This window comes from Topomyia yanbarensis, chromosome 2 (genome assembly GCF_030247195.1).
Source record: "Topomyia yanbarensis strain Yona2022 chromosome 2, ASM3024719v1, whole genome shotgun sequence".
NCBI classification, from domain to species: domain Eukaryota; kingdom Metazoa; phylum Arthropoda; class Insecta; order Diptera; family Culicidae; genus Topomyia; species Topomyia yanbarensis.
The window spans coordinates 304,389,742-304,413,855 of NC_080671.1; the positions used below are offsets into that span (position 1 = coordinate 304,389,742).

The 24,114-nt window shown below is 35.1% G+C and overlaps 1 protein-coding gene across 1 annotated transcript; it reads right to left on the minus strand.

The window, feature by feature from the left end:
- Positions 1–256: 256 nt before the first annotated feature.
- On the minus strand, positions 257–23,852 carry LOC131683443 (uncharacterized). Its single transcript, XM_058965436.1, has 4 exons — positions 23,641–23,852; positions 23,361–23,522; positions 985–1,105; positions 257–860 (listed from the first exon to the last, which is right to left on the minus strand). Exons 2-4 carry the CDS (start codon positions 23,500–23,502, stop codon positions 668–670), a joined length of 456 nt encoding a protein of 151 aa, XP_058821419.1. The 5' UTR covers positions 23,503–23,522; positions 23,641–23,852; the 3' UTR covers positions 257–667.
- Between the last annotated feature and the right edge of the window lie 262 nt (positions 23,853–24,114).

Genomic DNA, 24,114 nt, shown 5'->3' on the forward strand with positions numbered 1-24,114 from the left:
ATGTGTGATTTTAAATTAGGTGAATTGTAAGTATATAAAGGTTATTTATTCATATTTAACCCTCCGACACTCGCGCGAATGGCTCCCCGAATGAGCAGCCGCTGGTGCTGAAAGAAGATTTCGCTAGTTTCTGAAGGTGTTGCACTAAATACAACGGCGCGAGTGCCGGAGGGTTAATAAGCATCATCATCATTATAAAGAAAATAGAAAAATATTATGTTTCATCAGGACATTTCTCTATAGATCGGATAGCACATTTTCACCTTTGGTAGACCGAAAATTTTATTTGGAAATAATTATAGCTTTTTGAACTGACAGAAAAAATTAAGTATTTTTGATGTTGAGAAAAATACGGCAACTGAAGATAACTTCCTTGTTCAACAACTACAATTTGAGAATTTCACATCAGGGTCGGAATGGTAACGAAAATCAGTGTATTAAAAAGTGGTACGTTTTCAGATAAATACATATTTCTAATATCACATACTTGACTAATAGGTATACGCTTTTCTTGTTCGATAATGCATTTTCTTTTCCTGTTACTTTAGATTACCCTTATGATGTTACAAGTATACGTCCCTTCTGTACAATATATGGAAGTACATTCATAGAAAAAAAGTTCACGTTCTTGCTTGCTCTTCTGTCGCGTTACCTTTTGGCTATGGAGTTAGTTTTGTTTTTCATCTTTAGTATCCTCTGGGGCCTTTGATTCCGGATACTCAAGCTGAACTCCAGGCTCGCAGGCGAACTTTGGACAACAGTATGGGAATGGAGCGGTTTTGTTAGTTTTTTCAGTATCCAGTTTACATTTATCGTTGGCCAGTGGTAGCGGTCCGCAGTCCTCGACTAACTCCAAAAGTCTGAAAGTACGACAATACATAGGTTAGTGCTGTTGACTGATATTGATGGACCGTCGAGTGACAGACAGAACCAATTGTTAGTTCAATCTGATTTCATTCCGATCATTTGTGAAGTTACACTTACTGTGATGGATTGCTATCAGATACCACGCATGTAGAACGTCCACAAAATGGAGCAAGATCCCACGACTTGCCAGGTTCAACAGTGGCGCAACGGGTCGAAGCGAAGCACATGCCAGGGAAATCTGGAAGAAACAAACAAAATATTAATTCAGTCAATTGACGTGAACTATGTGAAGCTAACAACAACTAATCCATCTACAAAAAGTTTGACTTGAATGTGAGACTGCAAATTACAATGTCCGGTATTAAATCGAAGTAAAGTGTCTGCGAAAAGTATGCCAATTTACGTCCACGAAACTGCTGCGCACAGCGTAGACCTATCTCGCCATGCGATTACTCAAAGCAAGCTCAAGACAAGCGAGTTATGCAATATTGGCACAAAAGGCGCGTGCATTGAGCAAGAGGAGTAAAAAGGAGTGGTTTGCAGATTGCATTTAGGTATAATATCGCGCGAACAATCGAAAAGGCGAAAAGGACGGTTACTTTTGTTGCTGCCTTTTGCACTCGAGACCCGTCGATGCATGTTTTAGTTATGATTGCGCAAGGACTGAACTGAATTGAACTCGATAAGTAATCATGGAGGATAAGTCATCTCTAAATGAAGTTAGACTGGATTTTTATGTCTCCTTTTTCTCGATAACAGCGTTAAGGCGGCTGCGGAACGTGTTATAATCCATTTACGTCGCACCACTGTTCAAGAACCTCACTATCACCGTAATCGAATTTATTACGAACTGGATTGTATCATGCGTCTGTTTAGGAAAGTATATTTGAAAAACTAACACGGTAACTGAACTGGTAGAAAATCAGAAATACCTCACTTTAGTATACTGGACGAGCGTATGCTAAGGTTTTTTTTAAATAGAATTACGGTTAACAAAACGAGGCGAATTATAGTAAAATCGTGATAGTAACGATTAACAAATAAGCGGGCATAGCGAAGTTGGTAAATCGATTGCCTTGTAAGCAGCTGGAATCGATTTTCAATCCCACTCATAAGGGTAGATATTTTTGTTGTTTTTTTGGATCGTGAAGCAACTCAAAAACAATGTCCAAGCAACGATACTCATAGGCAAAATTAAGGGCGAATAAGAGTTAAAACTTAGAATTCCTGTGATTCTAAATGATTTCATTTAGCATTCCAATGCATTCAATTTCCGGTGCATGTTGTATTCATTAGGACAATCAATTAATCACAAGGCTAGATTAAGAAATTGGACAATTTGGGGAGGGGTACGAAAAGGTCCATACTTGCCCATGGGGAGGGGTGGGGGTATAGGCATAGTCCACGTGGACTGATTTTTTTTTCTTATGAGGTCGTAAAACAAATTTACATCATTGGCATAAGCGTTTGATGTTTTCCTTCAAATCATCCCAAAACTGTGCAACACTTAGAAAATTCCTAACACCGAGCAAAATGTTACTCCCAGAAAAAACAGTTACCAATTTTCGGCAGTCACATCAGCACGAAGAACAAATGTTTTATTGTCATATTCATTTGTTTACTTTTGGGTCATTAAATCATCAGTAAATTATATTAATATGTTCTTATTGTATTAAGTACTTGCATATGCTTTGGAGTAGTAGATGCACTTTGTTATTGTCACGTTAACCATATTTCTTCATGAGTATAAAATATTGTAGCTTGATTGTTGACGAAAAAGGTGACAAGTAAATTAATTTTCATTCTTATTGTTTTCAATCTTGTTCTAACAATTAGCGTAAAAACACATTACGCATATGTCATCGGTTGTATATCCGACATATAAAGTTAGTCGTTTCAGGTATTTCGGTTAGGCTTATTTCATACCGTTACAAATCTGCCTTAGATAGCATAACAACGCGCGCGGCTAATTATAACATAAGAATCAATCGTCCGCGGAGAAAGAAGCCAATACATAAAAATCATTATTAATAATACACGACTAAATAATGCGTGTATTACGAAACCTTTAACTACATAGATATATCGACCAATGTTTCGAGATACTAAAAGTAATCGCTTTTCGTTATATTGTATTGTTTTTAGAATGCCGTGTTTCGCCGGAATGAAAGAGAAAGGAATAATAAAATCGTTTACTTGCCGTTTGATTCAATTAAACATAAGCAACGCTCTCAACTGTTGGCTGTCCGGAGCTGAAGATGCTTTTTTTACAAACTGAGCATTTCGAAATTAATAAATCTATCATAAATTCTCGGCAGCCGGCTGTCCAGAGCAATGAACACATTGTAACACTACTGAGAGGTGAATAGATCGTATCACTCATCAAGGTAAATCTAGATTTATGTAACTCTTTACCACATCCTACTAACAGAAACTCCTTCCGGTGGCAAACGTTGACACGCAGAGGTGTACACGGTCTCCATAATAATGTTTGTTACACTAGCATTCCTGCCCTTCTCCGATGACTGCAAGGACGTGGCCGGCGCCGTTATTGCCATTTCAAAGTATAGAATTCTCGAAATGTGCTCATTGAGGATAGATAGCTACTTCTTGGTCCCATTCGTTGATTCTCTGTGCAATTTCACTTGTTTTGGTCAATCATGGAGTAACGACTACGAATTGTAGGTCATCATGCCCATGCTCATACTCATTTCCATGTTTCTCGCATGGTAATTTATAATAATAGTGCAACCTATTAGCGTGTTGGCAAGCCGGATAACAAAACGAAGAACAAAGTCTACCACATAGCATTATATTGATATGATATGAGCGACCGAAAATAAAAGTTGCAAGGACAGAACATACTTCGTAAAACCCGTTTCAAATATATTAGAATATAAAAACCGGATATAACTTCAAGCATAAAAATCGGACTGGGACATTTCTTTGTAAGAGTCGGACAAAAAAACCTTCTGTAAAAAACCGGAAAGAAATATATCCTAATCTTACAAAGTAGTTTTTGTTAGCCGACTTTTCATCTTGAGTATCTAGATATACGGATGCTCCTACGAGCGATTTATTTATTTTAAAACGATTTTTATACTGGAGGTTCATCATTGCCGAGTTTTATGGGTGAAAACTTTTTAAGCGATTCTTATGCTGAAGGATTTCTGTCCGATTTTTATGTTTGAAGTTTATTTCCGATTTTAATATTTTAATATGTTTGAAACGGTTTTGCGAAGCATGTCGTATCCTTGCGACTTTTATTTTCGGTTGCTCATATGTGATTCCTTCAACCTCTTTACACGTGTCGTGTGAATAAACAATACACAAATTCGTTAGTTAGGGGCTCGTTAGATGGGTGTTTGCTACCTGTGGCGTGCGCCAACTAAAAAGCAACTGGATGTCAAAAACTTATGCCAAATTTACTTTGACAGTTAAGCAGGCAATAGGTAAATATGTGAGCAGTTGCATTCTACACACCCTTCATTCTCTTTTGACATCTGTTACTCGACCCAACTAGCGTATAGTGCTCGTTAGTTGGGCAAGGTCATGACCCAACTAACGAAATAAATAAATAAATAAGCACGTTTTTATCATTTTATTTTCGACTGTTATAACATACATAAGTGTAATTTATAATTGATTTTGAATGTTTTACATATAAAACTGATCAATCAATAAAATATTTTATTTTCTTATAATTATTAATTACATTCTTATTAATTTTCTTTATTTCATAACGATCCCCATCTATTCTATACACTTGCAACAGAAATGTTTTTAATTCATCCTGAAAGAATAAAATGATATTTTGATTTCTTAAGTACCATTTAGTATTCATCATACTCTCATTAGCACTTTTGCGTGTTGACTAAAAGAATAAATAAAATTTTAGTATTTTTAGTTGTACCGCTTTGAAGTTGAAAAGAGTTGTAAGTTATCCCATTTAACGGTACCATCGAATTTAAATGGTATTGCATCGTAAATGCTACATTGAAATCAATAAGCGAGCTGGTAAGTATTGTTGTAGTATCCAGTAGTTGCCATACAAATGATTAATTAAATAATCCTATATTCTGCTATAACTCAGATCAACCCACTTAAACAACAATAATGTTTAATGGTTTCCGCCTAAACCCCAATCGTAAGCATGTTGCGGAAATTAATGTTTATATGACAATTTTATATTTGCTCCGGTCAGAGTTAGTCGGCGGTAATTAACTTATATCACGGTACGTTCAAGCATAAAGTTTTATTTAGTTGTGCCTTCACGTGCAGAATGCGCATGGCATAGGCATCATGGTCCATGTGCTCTTGTTTGCTTGCATGCTGTTTCTATTTTATTTTTTCAACGTTTCCTCGTCGTACCAATTTATCATGCATGTCGACCGTTTGTTGAACTTGACCTTAACTAAACTGATATACATACAATGTGTCTCATGCTGTGCGTGCAGTATTAGCTCGATCGGTTAGAGACACTGTCTGCGCGTCCTTCGCCGGAAATAATGTCGAAATATTTAAATTAATGGAAGTTGAATCAGTTTTTATTTTGAAGCTTAAAACATTCGAGTGTTGAATAGGAATTGCTCTTTTGTTAATTTTTGCACTGGAAAGCTATAGATGATATCTATAATGATTGGATGGTTATTTATATTTAGCACTTAGATGGTGGATAGCACCTAGATAATATTTATTAGAGGATCAGTCTATCCAGAACCTAAAAATTGAAGTTTTTCGTTATTTTTGTTCAAAAGGACAATACGACAATATGTTCAATTCTGTGAAAGAAAGCCCTGCAATTGTCGGAAAATTATATTTGCATTTTCTGAATCGCGGGACGTTGAATTCTGTCGAGAAATGGAAGCGCTAATGATTAGCACTAATTATTAAGATATTTCAGTCAATATTTTGTTGAAAATCTATTTCCCAAAGTTCTATCACCCCTATAATTTGTGTTTTTTTTTTTCAAACGACTTCCAATTGAATAAGTTTGTATATATCGAATGCAAAACAAATTAATCATCTTAACTTTCTTCTTCAGGATTTTTTGTCATTTTCTCTAATTAGATATGAGATATAAACGTTGTGAATAAAATGTGTGATTGGAAAAAATCGTTAGTAATGGCAGTCTTCAGTGATTAAAATATTCGATTCGAAATGTGTGTAGCCACCCGCCACTAAAAGTTCCAATAAACCGGCAATCTGAAACATGTTTGGCAAACGTTTGTAGATGGCACAGTGATCAACGCAATACAGTTGGATTGTATCTGTCAAATAGGTGTAGCAAACAGTTGCACAGATGGCAATAGTGAAAGAAGGATTTTCAGCGTTTACCTATTTACAAGTGTGCACAGGTTTTTTAACCAAATTTTGTTCTAGCTTAAATGTGTATTATTTGCGTTATACATAACTAAAAATTTGAAATTGAGTATGTCAACGGTATTCAAAATATCAACCTCGTGGTCACTATACGAAAAGGGCGATTCCGAGATAATTGCGCTGAAAATCCAACGTGTTACTTGGTGCGCATTATTCATATTAAATGAAAACGCTTTCGAACGCGGAAAAGAAGATCATTATATTTGCTTTGAAAGACGACACAACACTACTTAAGTTTGAAACAGGCGTCGGAAAATACACCATGACTACACCAACTAGTACTTTGCCCCGAAAGGCGCGCAGAGCCGCATGAACTTAAAAAGTAGCGTGGTAGTAAGAGCTACAATTTCAGTTATAGTGCCCAGATCGCCATCGCACAGTGTTTCGGAAACGGCAAAACCGTGATCGAAATGGTTTTGACCACGCGAAAACGATTTTTAAGCAATGGTGTCCTCAGCGAAGTTTGTACACAGTGGGGGGTCCAGGGGAGGGTCCTGGAGGTCCGGACCCCCTCAGATTTTTTTTTACTTGCTGAGAAATTTTAATTTTGTGTCAAGTTTATATTAGTATCAAACAAAAAATCATCTTAAAGTAAATTTGACTAAGAAAACTTATATTAATTTAATAAGGTTATTACGAATTATACAATGTTCATTTTAAAACTAAAATGTCAGACCCTTCCCGAAAAAAATTCTGAAACCGCCCCTGCTTGTGTATAAAATATTCCTCATTTTATAGGAATATTAGTTTGGTGATTAATGCCCTTAAAATTGAGAAGCAAATTTTTGTTTGGTCATTTATAAAAATTAAAAAAAGAGAAGTTGTGGGGAGTATAATAAGAAACATATTCGCTGAAGAGACTATGTGCCTATCTGTTGGTTTCAATAGACATTTGTGGAGTTTTCTATGATACACCCCTGAAAATTCACTTTTTTCAAAATAACTTTTCTCGGCGATTATTTAGAACTTCAAAGTGTTCTACAATTTTTTCGGGCAAAGAAGAAAAAAATTAAAAAAATTTTACTATGCAATTTTATTTCTATCTCTTATATCTATGGATTTTTCGCAAGTTTTAGTGGCATTTTGGTACGAACTAAAATTTCAATCCTCAAATTTCCACAGATAAATATTCATACGAATTTATAAAGCAAACGCTACCAAATCTAGGGATAACCATTTGTCACATACTGTCTCTTGCATGCAAAAACATATATTCAAAAAAATAACTATAAAACTATTATAAGGCCATACTAAAATTACATAACACATTTGAGGGTAAGAGGAAAAAGGAATGTTTCATACTTTTTGTCACAAACATTATGTATTTTCTTATGCCGGACAAAATTTTTGTGGGAAATATATTTTTTGAAATTCTAAAAAATCATAAAATAAATTTAAAAAAAAGTAATTTTCAGGGGTGAATCATAAAAAAACTCCACATATGTCAATTGAAACCAACAGATAGACATACAGACTCTTCTGTAAAGTTGTATCTTGTTAAATTTCCCACAACACATATACCTTTTTTTATTTTTTTATAGATGACCAAATAAAAATTTGCTTCTCAACTTTAAGAGGGACTAATCACCAAACCAATACTTCTATAAAATCAAGAGTACTTATTCAAAAGGTCCTAAGTGACATTGAGCTCGAACTGAGAAAAACAAGGCTGAAGTTTCATGAACCTAAAACAAATCCCTATTAGAGAACAAATATGTGTTTTGATAGAACAGTTATGCCAATATAGTCTAAGGACTATGCTCTTTAGGTAAATAATACTAAAAATATGAAATGTTTAATGCTAATGTTGTTTTTAAGCGCTTTAGAATGATGCGTCCTTTTGAAAATTATAGGACCTTTCACATAGGTCTTTTTTCGGGCCTAAGAATCATAGGACGCTGCACATAAGGCTTTTTTCAGCAAAGGTAGCTCTTACGACGAATATTAAATTTCTTCAAAGTTTTCGGCAAAATGAGCACCGGAATACGATTGTTCTTCATTACTATGGTAAATAGTTGCACTGGATTTAAAAGAAGTCTTGCAGGACAAAAATTGCGGGTAACTTTAGTTTATATTAACAAACCATTGGCTGGAAGTGGTTAAAACCAACAAATGGTATGTTACTTTAGAATAACTAAGCTTTCCAATTATCATTTAATTTATTATACTTTCTAAATTCAACTTCGAAAATAAGTCGCATGAACAGAAGAAAATAATTTCTTTTATTTTGATGCTTAGGACGTTTTTACTAGGTACCTATGTGCCGTGGGAAAAACATAGAATGAAATTAATCTTGCGTTTTTGCATGGCGCCTATGAACAGTTGCAGAGGTTTTGAAATGTTTCACGCATAGGTCCTTTCAATTTAAAAGGTCTCAAGTGCAAAATTTTAAATTATGATCATGAAAACTTTACGACTTTTTAGAAAATGCTTGTTATTTTGATAAATACTGGGTATAATGAATCCTGGTTTTCGGTATTCATTAGCTATGTTGTAATCACATGCTGCGCTGCAAATAACTCAGTTTGTTTACATTTGTCACTAAGGACCATTTGAATCAGCACTTTTGAAATGGGAAATATTTTATACACAAACTTTTCCGTAGACACTATCGCTTAAAGATCGTTTTTTCGTGGTCAAAACAATTTCGATCAGTTTTTGCCTATTTGGAAACATTGTGCATTGGCGTAAACAAAATTATGCAAACTTATTTTTTCACATTTTTGGCAAAACACAACTTATATAATTCTTTAAATATGATTCAGAGTATTCGTTTTCCACGCTCTAAATTTTTCATTAAAAATGTGTTGTGCATGTGTGTGTATGAGTATGTGTGATGCAAATGCATGCTTTCTGGAATTTCATCGCGTAGCAAGAGGCAGAGCATACGAATGTGTGGTATGAATAAATAATGTTCAACACTTGCTTTGTATTATGGTAAAGATTTCCCCCCTTAATCTTTCCAAGCTTTATTATCGCTTGTGCAGCCATTCTAAGGAGTATGATCCGTTCTGCAAGAAGAATATATCCCCTGTTACTAAGATTCATTCTCTTAGAAGTAACATACGCTTTGTAGTAAGCTATCCGGTTCGTGTTATGATTTTTCGGAGCTCTGTTGATCAAAAATCCGGCAGTCGATGGAAATTGTTCTTCAATATTATTTTAGAATCTCATATTAGATTATCCTTTTTACTTTCGTTTTATAATAAAACTATGAATCGCGTTCAATTTGATTTTTAATTTTTTGGTCGGCTGGAGACCAAGGATGCAAAATGCTTACCTTTTCTGCGGATGTAATTTTTCTGCCTACATTCTCATTTCTCATGCGACGCTGCTGTCGTGCGCTAGTGCAGGACGCTCAGCGCTGTACGGCAGTCTGTAAGCAAAGCAGTAACATGACAAAAAATACTGCCCCCAGTACAGCCACCAGACGCGAGCGGTACAGCTTCTCTTTCCTTATTTTACACTTTTTAATATTTTTAATCTGTTCAATATTTTTAATCACAAACGACGACAATTAATGCGGTTCGTTTACGCTACGACCGGCATCAAAGCCTCGTGTGCGGGCCTTTCCGTTTGACTATGCAGAGAAAAGTGTACAAAGCGAGAGAACAAACTTTACTACGCCACACTCTCGCCGAGCAGTCGGAGTACAGCAGCAAAACAAAAATGTATTCTACTACTGTACGGAAAAATGTGCTCGGTTTGGCTACCGTTCTGGCAAGAGCTGCAGTGATGCGTCACTGTAGCGGACTGTACGGCTTGTGCAAATGTAAATATACCGAAAAAAATGTAGTTCACCGGTACCTGCATGAGACAATACTGACAAGGAATAAATACAAATACCAGAGTTTCCGTGTATTTCAAATATTAACATGATGTTATAATAGTGTAATTGAACACCATTAACTACTCCCAGTCGTTTGCATTGAATCAAAAATGAACTCATCCATATAAACAGCGTGTCGATTTTACCCCTCTTAAAACTGTCGGTCTTACCCCAACAGTGCACATTTTTTTTAAATGCCCAATAAACAATGTTGGAATACTCAAACTTATCCTCAACGCATATAAATAATGATATACAGAGTAGATTAGAATGTGCGGCAAAAATACCGGTGATTTTCAAAGCTTTTGTGCTGTTAAAACCTTAAAATGTTTCAACTAAAAATAACATCCAAGTGTGCATCAACTTTGCTTTCGCATGTTTTGTTTATTTTGTGACGTTGGATGAATCTATATGGCATCTATGTGTCTCGAAATCCTCAAAATAATCGTACTAATGATATCCTGTTATTATTGTATGATTTATAATTCGATATCTACGAAAAGTCGTGGGGTGTCGGATTAACCACGGCGTCGGACTTGTCCCCGGTTCCCCTACCTTGTTTTTAATTTTTTTGGGAAATAAAAATTATAAAAGAAGGAACCACAGAGAACAGACATGTTCGAACAAATTTATTATTAAAAGTTGTGTAAACATTTGAATGAATATACGTTAAAACACTAGCGACACCACACCAGTTTATCCCAACTACCAATCAAACCCATTCCGAAACCGGTTCGAAATCCTGAATGAATCAGTATGAATTCCAGCTCAAAGAAAACCACCGATTCTGATTCAATCGGTTGATGCATTTGAGTTGGCATCCATGTTAGATCCATGCAGAGTTCCGTACCGGTTCTGGAATGGTTTGATTGAGTAGAGTTATACTAAGGTCGGCCATTTTGAAATATTTATGTGAGCCGCTGACAATTAAGTTGAAATCACCCACCAAACAAAATGACGACAGTAGCGCACCTGGTGATGATAACCCAACTACACTTGAAAATGTCTTCGATGTTTGCACAACTTTAACGCTGGAGTTGGACGTCTGTTCTCTGTGGTAAAACTTATATGTCTTCAGCAAACTTTTCTAGAATTGGTTGTTCTACAACTCGCTTGACGATAATAAGGCTCTATTTAGAATGATTAAGAATTTAATTTTCAGATTTTGGTAACATTAGAGCTACCCTAACTGTTGTTTCAACAAATGGATGGAAAATACGAAAACTACCCCAAACACATACGACTAAATTTAGTTTTCGTGAAAGATTGAAAGCATTTTGGTCCACTGTGCAGTAGTATGGAAAACTTACGAACGAGTGGCGAGAGTAGAATCAAAACAGACGTGTTGTTGATAGAAGTAATCATCATCTGGAACCTAACTACCTGTTAATGAATATACATGTAAAATCACATGTAGGCTGATATGTCCATTTTGACATCATTAACGAAGATTTTGTAATCTCTCGATTTCGGTAGTTGATCGATGTACAATCGATGGAATGCGTATAAGTGATTAACTACTGTTTTACTTCTTTACTAAGAAACAGTATAGCAAAAGCGCTGTTGTATTGTGATATACCTACCCAGATACCTACTAGCGTTGGAATGAAATGATAATTTGATTGAAGTGCTCCTCCCTACCCTACGGCTTTAAATGGATGTGTGTGACAATAGATTCAACACCTCACGTGATATTTAGCATATTCTAACAATAATAATCACCTTATTTTCTGCATACACGAATAAAATCGAGTAGGTATTGCCAATCCCGAGATTATCTATCGTTTCGCAGCGGAATCCCACAATATTTTTTCAGTAAACGATAAGTTGCGGCGCGAAGCCTAGAACAAAGCTCCGATCGCCTGCATCTAGTTTAACCCGCCTTTTCGTTGACTGGGATTGTTCTATTAGAAACTACTGAGTGCGAACTAAATAAAAATGAACGTTGAAACGCTTGAATTTCATACATAGATGCACATCGAGTTTGCTCTTATCGCGTATTCCAGCGCTCAACGTATGGCGCATGACTAAAAACCAAAATGACGAATTTTATAGAATATTCGCAATATGTTTATCAAAATATACAAATATTGTAGGTATACATGATGCTAAAAAGCCACCTATTGGATAGTTGGAACCCACATCACGCACAGTTTGTATAAACGATGAATAAATATTGTATACAGAATTTCGCACTTTTTGGTATAGGAAGAGGTATAGGCGTGTTAAGGTGAAGTGACTACTAGTCAATATTGAAAATCATAACTCCATATCAACTTTTGAATAGGGCTAATAAGATTTGAAAACAAACTTTTGTTTTGCTGATTTCTCTCAATTTGTTATAATTTCAACACAGAAGACATTTGAAATTGATTCTACCAAGGGTAAAGATGTTGATTCATGTGTATCTTTCATGAAATTAAATCTCGACAGCGGAATAATGAGCGAAATAAGTTTGTTTACAAAAATCTCATTAGCCATTTTCAAGAATTGATATCGCACTGTCCTTTCTAATGAGAAAATCAGGGCTATAATAATTTGTGCTTCACTCCCTTATAGGCTCCCTTATACCGTTTCAGCAACATATCCGTGTTGTAGTCATAGGCGGCTCCAGCCGGATGGTAAAGAGGAGGGGGGCACACCTTTTTGGAAAATGCATCTATTACACGATTTAGAAAATCGAATTTCGAATTTTGGATACGCGTTTTCTAACATGCGTGGAGATTTGCGAAGAACTTGGCCAATCATAAACATCATATACAATCATAAACATAAATTAAAGCATTTTGTCAATCTATATATTTACTTCGATCGTATGGAGTAAGTAAGGTGAGGTAAGCCTATTTTCGCCATGTTTCTATTATCACCATACCCATTTGAAGCCGTTGGTTAGAGCGTGGTTGCCATGTTTGTTCTACGCATTGAGTCAAATGGTAGCGCAACAATAAGGGCGCACGATTCGAGTTTTCGTTGCGCTCAAACACGAGAATTTCACCGTTTTCAGCGCATTTGTGTTTTTATTACAGTTCTTAACAATGAAGCAAAGCTTTTGATGTCAATTTGTACACATTCCATTCATTGTATCCCGAGTAATTAATGAATTAGTGAGGCACCCTCCTTAATATGGTGATAATAGGCACTTTACCCTATGTAAGTCCTTCCAGGTACCTATTCACTGAAAATTTTATTGTGACTGACGGATAGCAAGCTCTTCTTGGTTGTCTTCACCCAAAACTAACCTGATATAAATCACTTGAAGGAATCCTATGCTTAAAATCATTAATCTATCTCTATCTATCTATCTATCTATCTATCTATCTATCTATCTATCTATCTATCTATATATCTATCTATCTATCTATCTATCTATCTATCTATCTATCTATCTATCTATCTATCTATCTATCTATCTATCTATCTATCTATCTATCTATCTATCTATCTATCTATCTATCTATCTTCTATCTATCTATCTATCTTCTATCTATCTATCTATCTATCTATCTATCTATCTATCTATAATCTTTTTATCTATCTATCTATCTATATATATAAAAGTCAAAGTTTGTATGTATAGGATTTATAGACTCCCAAACGGCTTAACAAATTTCCGTAAAAATTTATACGTGGTAGACATTTGTTATGGAGCGTGTTTGTGTGCTGTTGGTTGGAGATTATCTGCCCGCTAGATGGCGCTTCGAAACAAATTGTGTTTTACTATTTCGTTGAAAGTCGCAGCAACGCGCGGTGGGTATTAGCTAGTAATATATAAAAAAGGTAAGTCATCTTGCATCAGATGTAAGTAGCCTGCTTGCAAGAAATGCTACAAAATAAAAAGATGGTAGATACAATAAAATATCGAACGGATAATCGCCTAGAATATAGGATCGATAAAGTGTCTAATCAATGTTGGAGCAATAGTTGGGCCAAAGTCGGGAGAGGCATGTAGGACAACGGATGTTGGTCCATTGTTGATAACGCGCTTTTCCACATATACACTTGAATGCTTGTGCTTTTTAATTTATTTCAGAGCGGTTAACGTGCACTGCGTCAGAATGTTGGAGGTCATAACGCTCGAAGGGTAGTGCGTCACAACGTGTGGGACATTATGACGCGTAGTAATGGCCCTGACGTTATGACGCACATTCGTTTTCAGATTTTATGTCGCAGTCGGATACCTGGACACTGTGTGACGCAAATCATTCGATATATTGTCCCAAAATAATGTACACATTTAAATACTGTACTCTGTGGCCTGTTTCGAATAACCAGAAGTATACGTAAGCTGACCAAATTAGACCACAGTAAACTATGCGTACTATGTACTATGTGCCTGGGTGGTGTTAAACTATTACGCTCTGTTACTGAATCGTGTAGGGATTTTTGGGAGAGTCGGTGTTTTTGTGATGCCGCTTAAAAGTTGATTAAAAGCATAATAGTAAAAATGCAAGGCGCCATTACTTAAGAAACGGCAAAAGGCGGTTGCAAAAGTTGCCTTTTATCTTCAATGCAAAAGGTTTCTATTTTAGGCATGAGTTAATAAAAAAACTCGATCGGTAACACCTATGTCCAACTAACTAGGAATCCACTCTATTTCACGCTTGTAGGTTGCTCTACCGGTTTTAAAACGGCATGAAAAGCTAAGATGCATCGGCTCCCAAGGTTACTGCGAAATCGTTGTGGCGGCTGCAGGTGATTAGCACAGCTGAATCAATTAACATTGAGTATGAACCCAATTGTTTGTTTCACTTTCAACAGGTAAGCTCAAAGTCACTGTTTCTAATAAATTCAATTCACACCGGAAAACAACTGCTGGACACAACACTACAAGTTGATGAATTAGTCACCGCCACTAACCGGTAAACGATCATACAAACATCAATGACAAACTCCAGAGCGACGTTCACTTGGGCTTGGTCAATCGTTGCTTCGAACAAATGAAAGGAAAAACTTGTTGTTGTAGGTATATTAGAACAAATGCATGAACTTATTATATATTAACAATAATGTTGTAAAACAGGCGAACAAGCATTCAAGTCATTTTCGTATCGCCTAGAGTCAGTCGACAGTCGAAAGAAACAATTATGGCGATAAGTAAGCAAATCTTAGAGTTTAACAAACATGCTAAACCCGCTAATCATAGACTGAGAACGCAGCTATGTTAAGTACAAAGGAATAAATTAAATTCAATTAACCTAGCCAACCAACCGCATATTGCTTTCCCACCTTAGAAACATGATGGGAGCATACAGAAGCTTAACAATTTATAATAAGTACGTCTTGAACCATAGGTCTACTGTGGGTTTGGATATAACATGAAACTCTATAGACAGGAAGGTCACACAGATAATAACCGCTTGATGGTTTGCCTACACAAATATGAAATTAATTACTGATTAGACTTCCGCCATGAACAAATTTTCTGGTTACCTTATGGCCATGAGATAATTCTATTGATATTTAACTGAAAATCAAACCTACATTTTTTCCAATAAAAATGCAAAAGTTTATATAATATGGGTTTCAAAGGATAATATTGTGCGACGAGTGGCCTTTTTCGAAATATGTGTTTTAATGACATATTTAGATATGGTAATGTACTCTGTTTCATAGAATGCGTAGTTATCGACATCGAGTCATTTACGACATTCCACATTGGATGACGTTAAACAATTAGATGTTCGGGATATTATTATAATTCATTCAAATAATAGAATGTATTATAGATGTTGTATTAAATATAGAGAGCTGGCATCTTCTAAAAAACTTTAAGATTCAGGTTACTATATTCAGACAAATTACGTACTTTTATGAATGTTTTGTAAATTCTATTGAGCCTTGAACAAATCTTAGAAAAACAAACCTAAACTTATTTTATCAAATTGTATAATTATGTCTTTTTTTCGGATTTATTCGGATTATGTCTGCATAGTGATTACTCAAAATGTGATTAGTAGTATACTTTTTTCAGAATATTGCTGACCGGTTTGAAAGGTATAGTTGCGAAAATGCGTTCAAAGTAGTAGAAAATGGTATAATTTTTCAAAAAGTTCCTGATTCGTTCATATTTTCGTAATCTTATTTCCTTTACTTCCTTGTTTGTTCATATTTTCATGGGAGGGAAAAAGGAGCATAAAAATGTATATAAAGTTTGCTGTAAAAAATTGCCAAAATTTATGTAATTCAAACAAATTTGATCTCGGGATGTACTCGGGATCTCATAGTTGTCAAATCCTATCAGTATCATATAAAATTCCGGTATGAAAAGACTCCAATAGAAACTAATTCCGGTGCTCGGAAACTAATCATAACCGTACGATTTCCAATCTTGTTGAGCTCACTTTTGAAGTATGTACGAAAATATGAGCAGGGAACATTTTTTCGAAAACGTTGGAATAGGTTGAATGGCTATGAAATTGCATAAATTTTAACATTTGCTGAAAATTTTGTTTTAATAAGAGTTGAGACGAAAACTTAAAATTATGATAATGATAATAAATTTTTGGATTAATAACGATTACACTTTCAGAAAATCATATAAAATGGCGTTTTCCTTTTTCCTCTGGTAGGTCGGGATCGATTTTATGATCATTTGATTTTTGTTATATTATCAATGATAAGAATATTTAAGGTCAAGATCACATCATTTTGAAACCGTCGACTTTGGAGGTTTAGTATATGGGGCATTTCACGCAAAATTTGCCACAAAATTTTTTTTGCCCAGATCAAGTTTTTTCTTGTTTTAGTAGTCAAAAATATTCGACACGTATTTTTTTATTTCAACATAGTAGGCGAGACTTTCGAGATTTTTTGTGTTAAATTTCACTATTTGAAAAAAACCTACCTTTTTCAATCGCTCGTACTGTCAATAGTAAAGAAGGTTGCAAAAAGTGCCCAAAACATGAAATGTACGCCTTTTTCACAGCTTTCGGATGAAGTATATTAAAACTTACTGAACGTATTGGTTTCAGGTAAAATATTAAAAAGCTTAAAACAAATCGATTTTTTTCAAACTTGGACATGATTTTTTGTCTTTTTTTATTGTATAAAATAGGAAAAACATTTTTCTTGATGCCATAAAAATTTGTGAGACTTACGGAGATATGAATTTTTCACTCACGCCTTGCGCGCGAAAAACGTACCGCCACGCGCTTCGCTCGTACTCAGACTTGGGTGTATGAAGTTTTACACACCAGCGCGTTGTGTAAAACACACTTACGATTAACTTTACTATTTATTGCATTTTGATGTATGTTTAATTTTAGATTTATATTGACTTAATCATTCAAAAGTGTCACCGGAAGAAAAGATCTTCAGTTTTAATTTTAAGTCCACGTTCGTCTCAACATAGTGAAAATGATTGTGTTCCAGTTGTGGTTTGGCGTTTTTCGAAACAATTCTGCTCTTGCATCAGAATAAATTGGTTCGATTAGCACGTTTCTTATGTTATTCTGAGATTTGAACTTGAAACATTGCGCAACAAAGAAGCTTTCCTTACCACCTCGTACGACTCAGTTACGGTCGAAATTTGATCATCATTGATCATTTGTAAACTTGCTCGACAAATAATGGCTTCGTCGCAAGCACCTTTTCCATGGGCTGTTGCGCGAAAATGCCACTATGTGGGGTGAATGCAGTCAGATTTGTGGGGAAAAATTAGTACAACGTTTGACATTTTTAAAATGTTGACGAGCACCATCAGAAAAATAAATGCAAACTTTCAAGTTTTTCAAAAAGAATAGAGTTAAGAGTACGACGTACAAACGATAGGTAACTAAACTGGAGAAAAAGATTTAAAAAGCGCTAGAAACTTAAAAAGCCTTGAACGAAGGCTTTTTAAGTTTCTAGTGCTTTTTAAATCTTGTTTCCAGTTTAGTTACCTATTGTTTGTATGTCGTACTCTTAACTCTATTCTTTTTGAAAACCTTGCATTTATTTTTCTGATGGTGCTCGTCAACATTTTAAAAATGTCAAACGTTGTACTAATTTTTTTCCCACAAATCTGACTGCATTCACCCCACATAGTGGCATTTTCGCGCAACAGCCCATGGAAAAGGTGCTTGCGACGAAGCCATTATTTGTCGAGCAAGTTTACAAATGATCAATGATGATTAAATTTCGACCGTAACTGAGTCGTACGAGGTGGTAAGGAAAGCTTTTTGCAGAACTGCAAGAATCTCTCTTCAACAATCATTTATCGCCAGAATACAAATATCACATTTTAATCATTTTAAAAATTATCTCATGCAACGATATTCCCAAACGTTTTTTATTATAAAATCAACTACAAAATTGAGTATAAAACAATAATAATTTGAAATAAACATAACGTATTAGATGTTTTCCTTTAGGGGGGGGGGGGGGGGGTCTGGTGTAAAGTGCTTAAACCGAAAGTGATTTTGGTTTACGATTTTGAAGGCAAGGCAACAATGGACCTCTTGTGTAACGTTAAGGTTTATTTATACATTCATTATGTACGAGAAAAAATTACAGTCACACAGAATCACACGAGCGATCCAAGAGTAGACGTCCAACCATTTCCACGTCGAGGAGCGCCACAGCGAATATGATAACTCTTGATAAAATTGACTGAAACAGGAAATTCAATAAGATTTTACTCGATGCGCAAAAAAAATAATTATAAAATGGTTTGAATTTTGGAATATGGAATAGCCTCAGAAAATCAGAAAAATCTGATATTTTTAAGTGAAATTCACTCACTTTTCTTAAAAATAATGAGAGAAATTTTTTTTATTCAGTTTTCCGTGGTTCATCGATTTGCTACACATATTATGCATCCTCATAAAAAAATCAAGTCAATCCGTTGAATAATTATTATTATTTATTTTTATTTATTTCTAATAAATAATGAAATTAATTGCAAGTGTGTTTTACACAACGCGGTAGTGTGTAAAATCGCATACAGTCAATCCAGAGTACTAGCAAAGTGCGTGGCGATACGTGTTTCGCGCGCAAGGCGCTATTGAAAAATTTATATCTCCGTAAGTATTTAATTGCCCACTCCCAAATTTTTATGGCATCAAGAAAAATGATTTTTCTATTTTATACAATTAAAAAAAGAAACAAAAATCATGTCCAACTTTGAAAAAAATCGATTTATTTTAAACTTTTCAATATTTTACATGAAACCAATACGTTGAGTAAGTATAAATATTCTTCATCCGAAAGCTGTGAGAAAGGAGCACATTTCATGTTTTGGGCACTTTTTGCTACCTTTTTTACTTTTAACAGTACGAGCGATTGAAAAAAGTAGGTTTTTTTCAAATGGTAAGATTCAACACAAAAAATCTCGAAAGTCTCGCCTACTATGTTGAAATAAAAAAATACGTGTCGAATATTTTTGACTACTAAACCGAGAAAAAAAATGATCTGGGCAAAAAAAAATTTGTGGCAGATTTTGCGTGGAATGCCCCATATACATTCGAAATATTTTACAACGTGAAATAGAATATAAATAGAATATCATCTGATAAAAAAGGTTTTATATCCTCCTAGAAGTAGTCATAGATAATTTACTTCTCTAATAAATTTAGTTCAAGACTTAATGTCTTTAGTAAAATTTTCGAATGTGCTATTTCAAATGACTTTTTTGAAGACACGAGTGCTCCATGCGTTTAGAGTACCGTGATATTTGTGTTAGCAAACCTTTAGAATAAGTTATTTTGATATTTTGGTTCACGATAAATCTCTTCTGTTGTTTACAAAGAATAAAATTCACATTTCGTCAAAGGCATCAGTTTCTTAATTTAAAAAAAAAACGATCTTTTGAAGTAGATTTGATTCAAGAAAATTTCGTCAATATCGTTTAATAGCTCGATATGCTACATACCTTTAACAAAGTTGTTCTAAAAACATTCTCATCGACTTTTCTTATTACACGTTTGTTCTGTCTAGCTTTTCACCCCAATGACTTACAGGATTTATTATCATTACAAAAATTATATCAGAATGCGCGATGGTTTATGTTAGAAGACTTCTGCAATTTTTAAACCTTCAAAGGTGACGGTTTCGGAATTGTGCCTTTCTAACCGTAATTAAAGTTTTTGACCATTTATTCCACTTTATAAGTGCATATTATTTTCCTTTTAAAACATATTATAAAAGAGAGTTAAATATAAATCTTTAAAAGCTATTCTTTATTGATCTTCTTGCTTGTGCATTATTTTATCAAAGGTGCATCAAATTTTAGCATTTTCGAAAAATCAGCCATTTTCATCAAAATTCCCACCAAACCGAACTTCTGGCTACACCACTGGCCCCGATTATCAATTACATTCTCCAGTCAAGGACGAAATCTGGAGCATACTTTTGAAATATACGACCCCGACATTGAGACCGTTACATTTATAACTAGCTAATACCCATCGCGCGTTGCTACGACTTTTAACGAAATAGGAGGAAAACACAATTTGTTCTGAAGCGTCATCTGGTGGGCACACAATCTCCAACCAATAGCACACAAACACGCTCCATAACAAATGCCTACTGTGTATAAATTTTCACGGAAATCGGTTAAGCCGTTTGGGAGTCTATAAATTATATACATACAAACTTTGACTTTTATATATATATATATATATATATATATATATATATATATATATATATATATATATATATATATATATATATATATATATATATATATATATATATATATATATATATATATATATATATATATATATATATATATATATATATATATATATATATATATATATATATATATATATATATATATATATATATATATATATATATATATATATATATATATATATATATATATATATATATATATATATATATATATATATATATATATATATATATATATATATATATAGATTCAAAATTTCTTAAATAAAATCTGAAACCCTTGTTTTAATCCACCTAGTGGTGCGATGTGCCTTTCTCCTTTATCCAAAGTATGATTTATTAGATGCTTATGTTTAACCTTCCGGCAGTCGCGCACTAGACTGAGTGCACGCTGATCTGAAAATCTAGTGAAATTGTCTTAGGGCACCTGCGGGTGACCGTTCAGTGGGCCATAAGCGCGACTTCCGGAGGGTTAATATAATTGTGCAAATGTCTATTACATTCTTATTGGACTTAGCACGTATCCCATGACTACCACAAAAGTCGGCGATGACTCACTTTAAACAAAAAAGTATACTATTTAATAAGCTTAATCAGTATGAGTTCGCTATCTTCATGTGATCATATTTTGAAAAAAACTGGTGGAATGGGTTTGGAAGGGGAGGGGGTAGTGGGTTAGCAGAGTGAGAGTGAAGGATGCGTCATAAATCCTTTATCTTATTTCGGTATGCGGGATGGATTAAGAAAATGCAGGCGTGATGGTGGTCCGAGGGGGGAGAGGTGATGTGTAATTGAGACTTGGTTTGTGAAAATCGGCTCAGCCAGCACCAAGGAACCGTGGTGGCATTAATCGGGGAATATGCCCGGAATCTGAGAATTGTGGATAGTGGACAATATATTCAAAGAATGTTTGATTGGCAGTTAGTGATTTAGACCTGCGAATCGAAGAAATTTGGTGACTATTTCAATAGATTTTTAGCCTATGAGGTATTACGATTGAAACGGTTTACATGGAAATTCCAGTGTGACCTTACTACCCAACCTGTAACTCCGGAACCAAAAATCAGAACCGAATGAAATTCAATAGAAACCAATAGGATTACAGTATTTTTCTTTTAAAATACACACATACGAACACACACAAAGATATTTTTCGATCTCGACGAACTGAAACGAATGACATATGACACGGCTCGCCGGGCCACGGGTAAAAGGTCCTTTTTAGAGTGACTTTCTTTATATGAGAAAGGCAAAAATTAGAAAGTTCTTCATATTGTCATTCAAGTCCATGAGTATTATTAGGATTACACCAGGAACTAGCTGCAGAATATTTAAAGCTTTTTAAATTGAAAATTGAAAGCTTAGAGATATTTGAAAGCATTTTTCAAATCTAGTAAAGAATTTTCCTGGACACACAATCATCTATCGAGATATGGGAAAAGTTTTAAGTGTGTTTAGTAAATTCACAAATTTGGCAAATTGCATTTAAAACGAAGATTCCAGTTCCAACAAAACATAGAATACATATTATTCAAGTGAATTTGAATGTTTCCTTTTGTAAATTCGAATGGAAATAAACTAGAAAACACCACATTTCTCACAATAATTAGTCACTAATAATAATAATAATGAATGCATTTAGATTTGCATTCACACTTTCAATATGAAACAAAATTTTTAAATCTTTCGATTATGAGGTTCTAACCTATGCTTGCTATCGGAAATAGTGCCTTGTTCACATAGACTACATAATTTTGTGCAATCGGGACTAGCATTTTTGAATGACCCATAATTGTCCTATTAGATTTCATCGATTCGTTCATACCTCGGCGTGCTATTCTTTTCACTGAAAACCAGTGATTTGTCAAAAATGGGAATATTTGTAGGTTGTTGATTGTGTACTAAGGAAGCTTGTTTTTTCATACTTTATCGTACTACTTTTTTGGTCACGAATATCCAAGTTGCTTAGAACTACTACCTGTTGATCTCGTCATATTTGCTGTGATACTGAACACTTTGTTTCTCAACCTTAATTGACGGAAAGATCTAGAAAAATATGCAACCGGTTTATTTAGTCGCACATTCGCTATGGAAATTGCCACACAAGATCTAAAACAAGGTGCACCAGGCTGGCCACAGGGGCGACTCCGTTTTTTGTCCCTCTTTATTATATTTGATAATTCATAACGATCAGCGTGTAATAACGTCAACCTACAAACGTTGCTGCCTTGAAGGCTGGCTCTTCGGATGTGTGTGACACTAATAAGTCATATCACTGTGATGCCGAACCTTCGTAAATGGTAAGGTAACGTGCTTGACTGATCGCATGAAATAGCATTTAGTAATTGCGCTTTGGACATTCAACATTGCGTATGCTGCTACAACTTGTAACTAGTTCGTATACTAGTAAAATACGACAAAAATGTAAACACTGTTCCTTCCATGAGGCAATTGCAGCTCATACCCTTCCGTTGGGTGTGTTAACAATCGTCAATTACGCCCTGCAGTAAATACCATCTGCTTCATCAATGGAAACATATTTCTGTTCTCTTGTGCAATTGAATCTATTGTAGCGATTGTGCAGTACGGTCAACACATCGCCAACATTGCACCACATAATGCACTACTGAATTTGGTCTTCACTGATGTTTAATCATACCTCTTAACACATCGGCTGGGATCAGTCGTTTGTAGATCCTGAGTCCCTCTTCTTCCTTATCCTTTGCTGGCTCATCGGCTCCGAACACGCTGGCCACGCAAAAGGCAGCAACGATGACTACTCCGAAAGTGAATGGCTTCATGATTTCGATCTGGTTTTGAACTATAACAAACACAATAATCCTTATAAGCACTTATTCTCGCACAACACGCGTTGTGTAATTTTCTAATAAACGTTAATCAATGTGTTTTTTTTATAAAACTGCCCAGACGGAACTTACGAGTTGGATTAGCGTAACGTAATTGACCACGCGCTAACGAACAATGACACCACCGTTCAAATTTATAGTTTTATCCGTTGCACAATGTTCTACGAAGGTGAACCGCGATGCTTTCTGCTACTTGGCAGCGCACCCTCAAGTACGGCAAGAACAAGCTACAATATTCAGAGAGACGTGGACTCGGTGAAAGTCAGCTAAGAAGTAAGCTCGGAGATACTATGCTCGGCCGTATTTATAGTAGTAAAAGGAATGGCTGGAGCCGGCAACGAGTACCCAACGGCAAACGCGGCTTTCCTGCCTTTGCTTTATTCGTTACAATCGGTTGCTTCTACTTTATTCAGACGGTTTCGCTGCCTCCGGTTTGGGTGGTACAGATATGTGAATAAGTGGTAGGGGACAAATTTGAGTCGGTTTTTTTCTGGGTTTTTTTCGGTACGCTAGGTCAGGCTGAGAAACGATGACTTTGTGCTGACA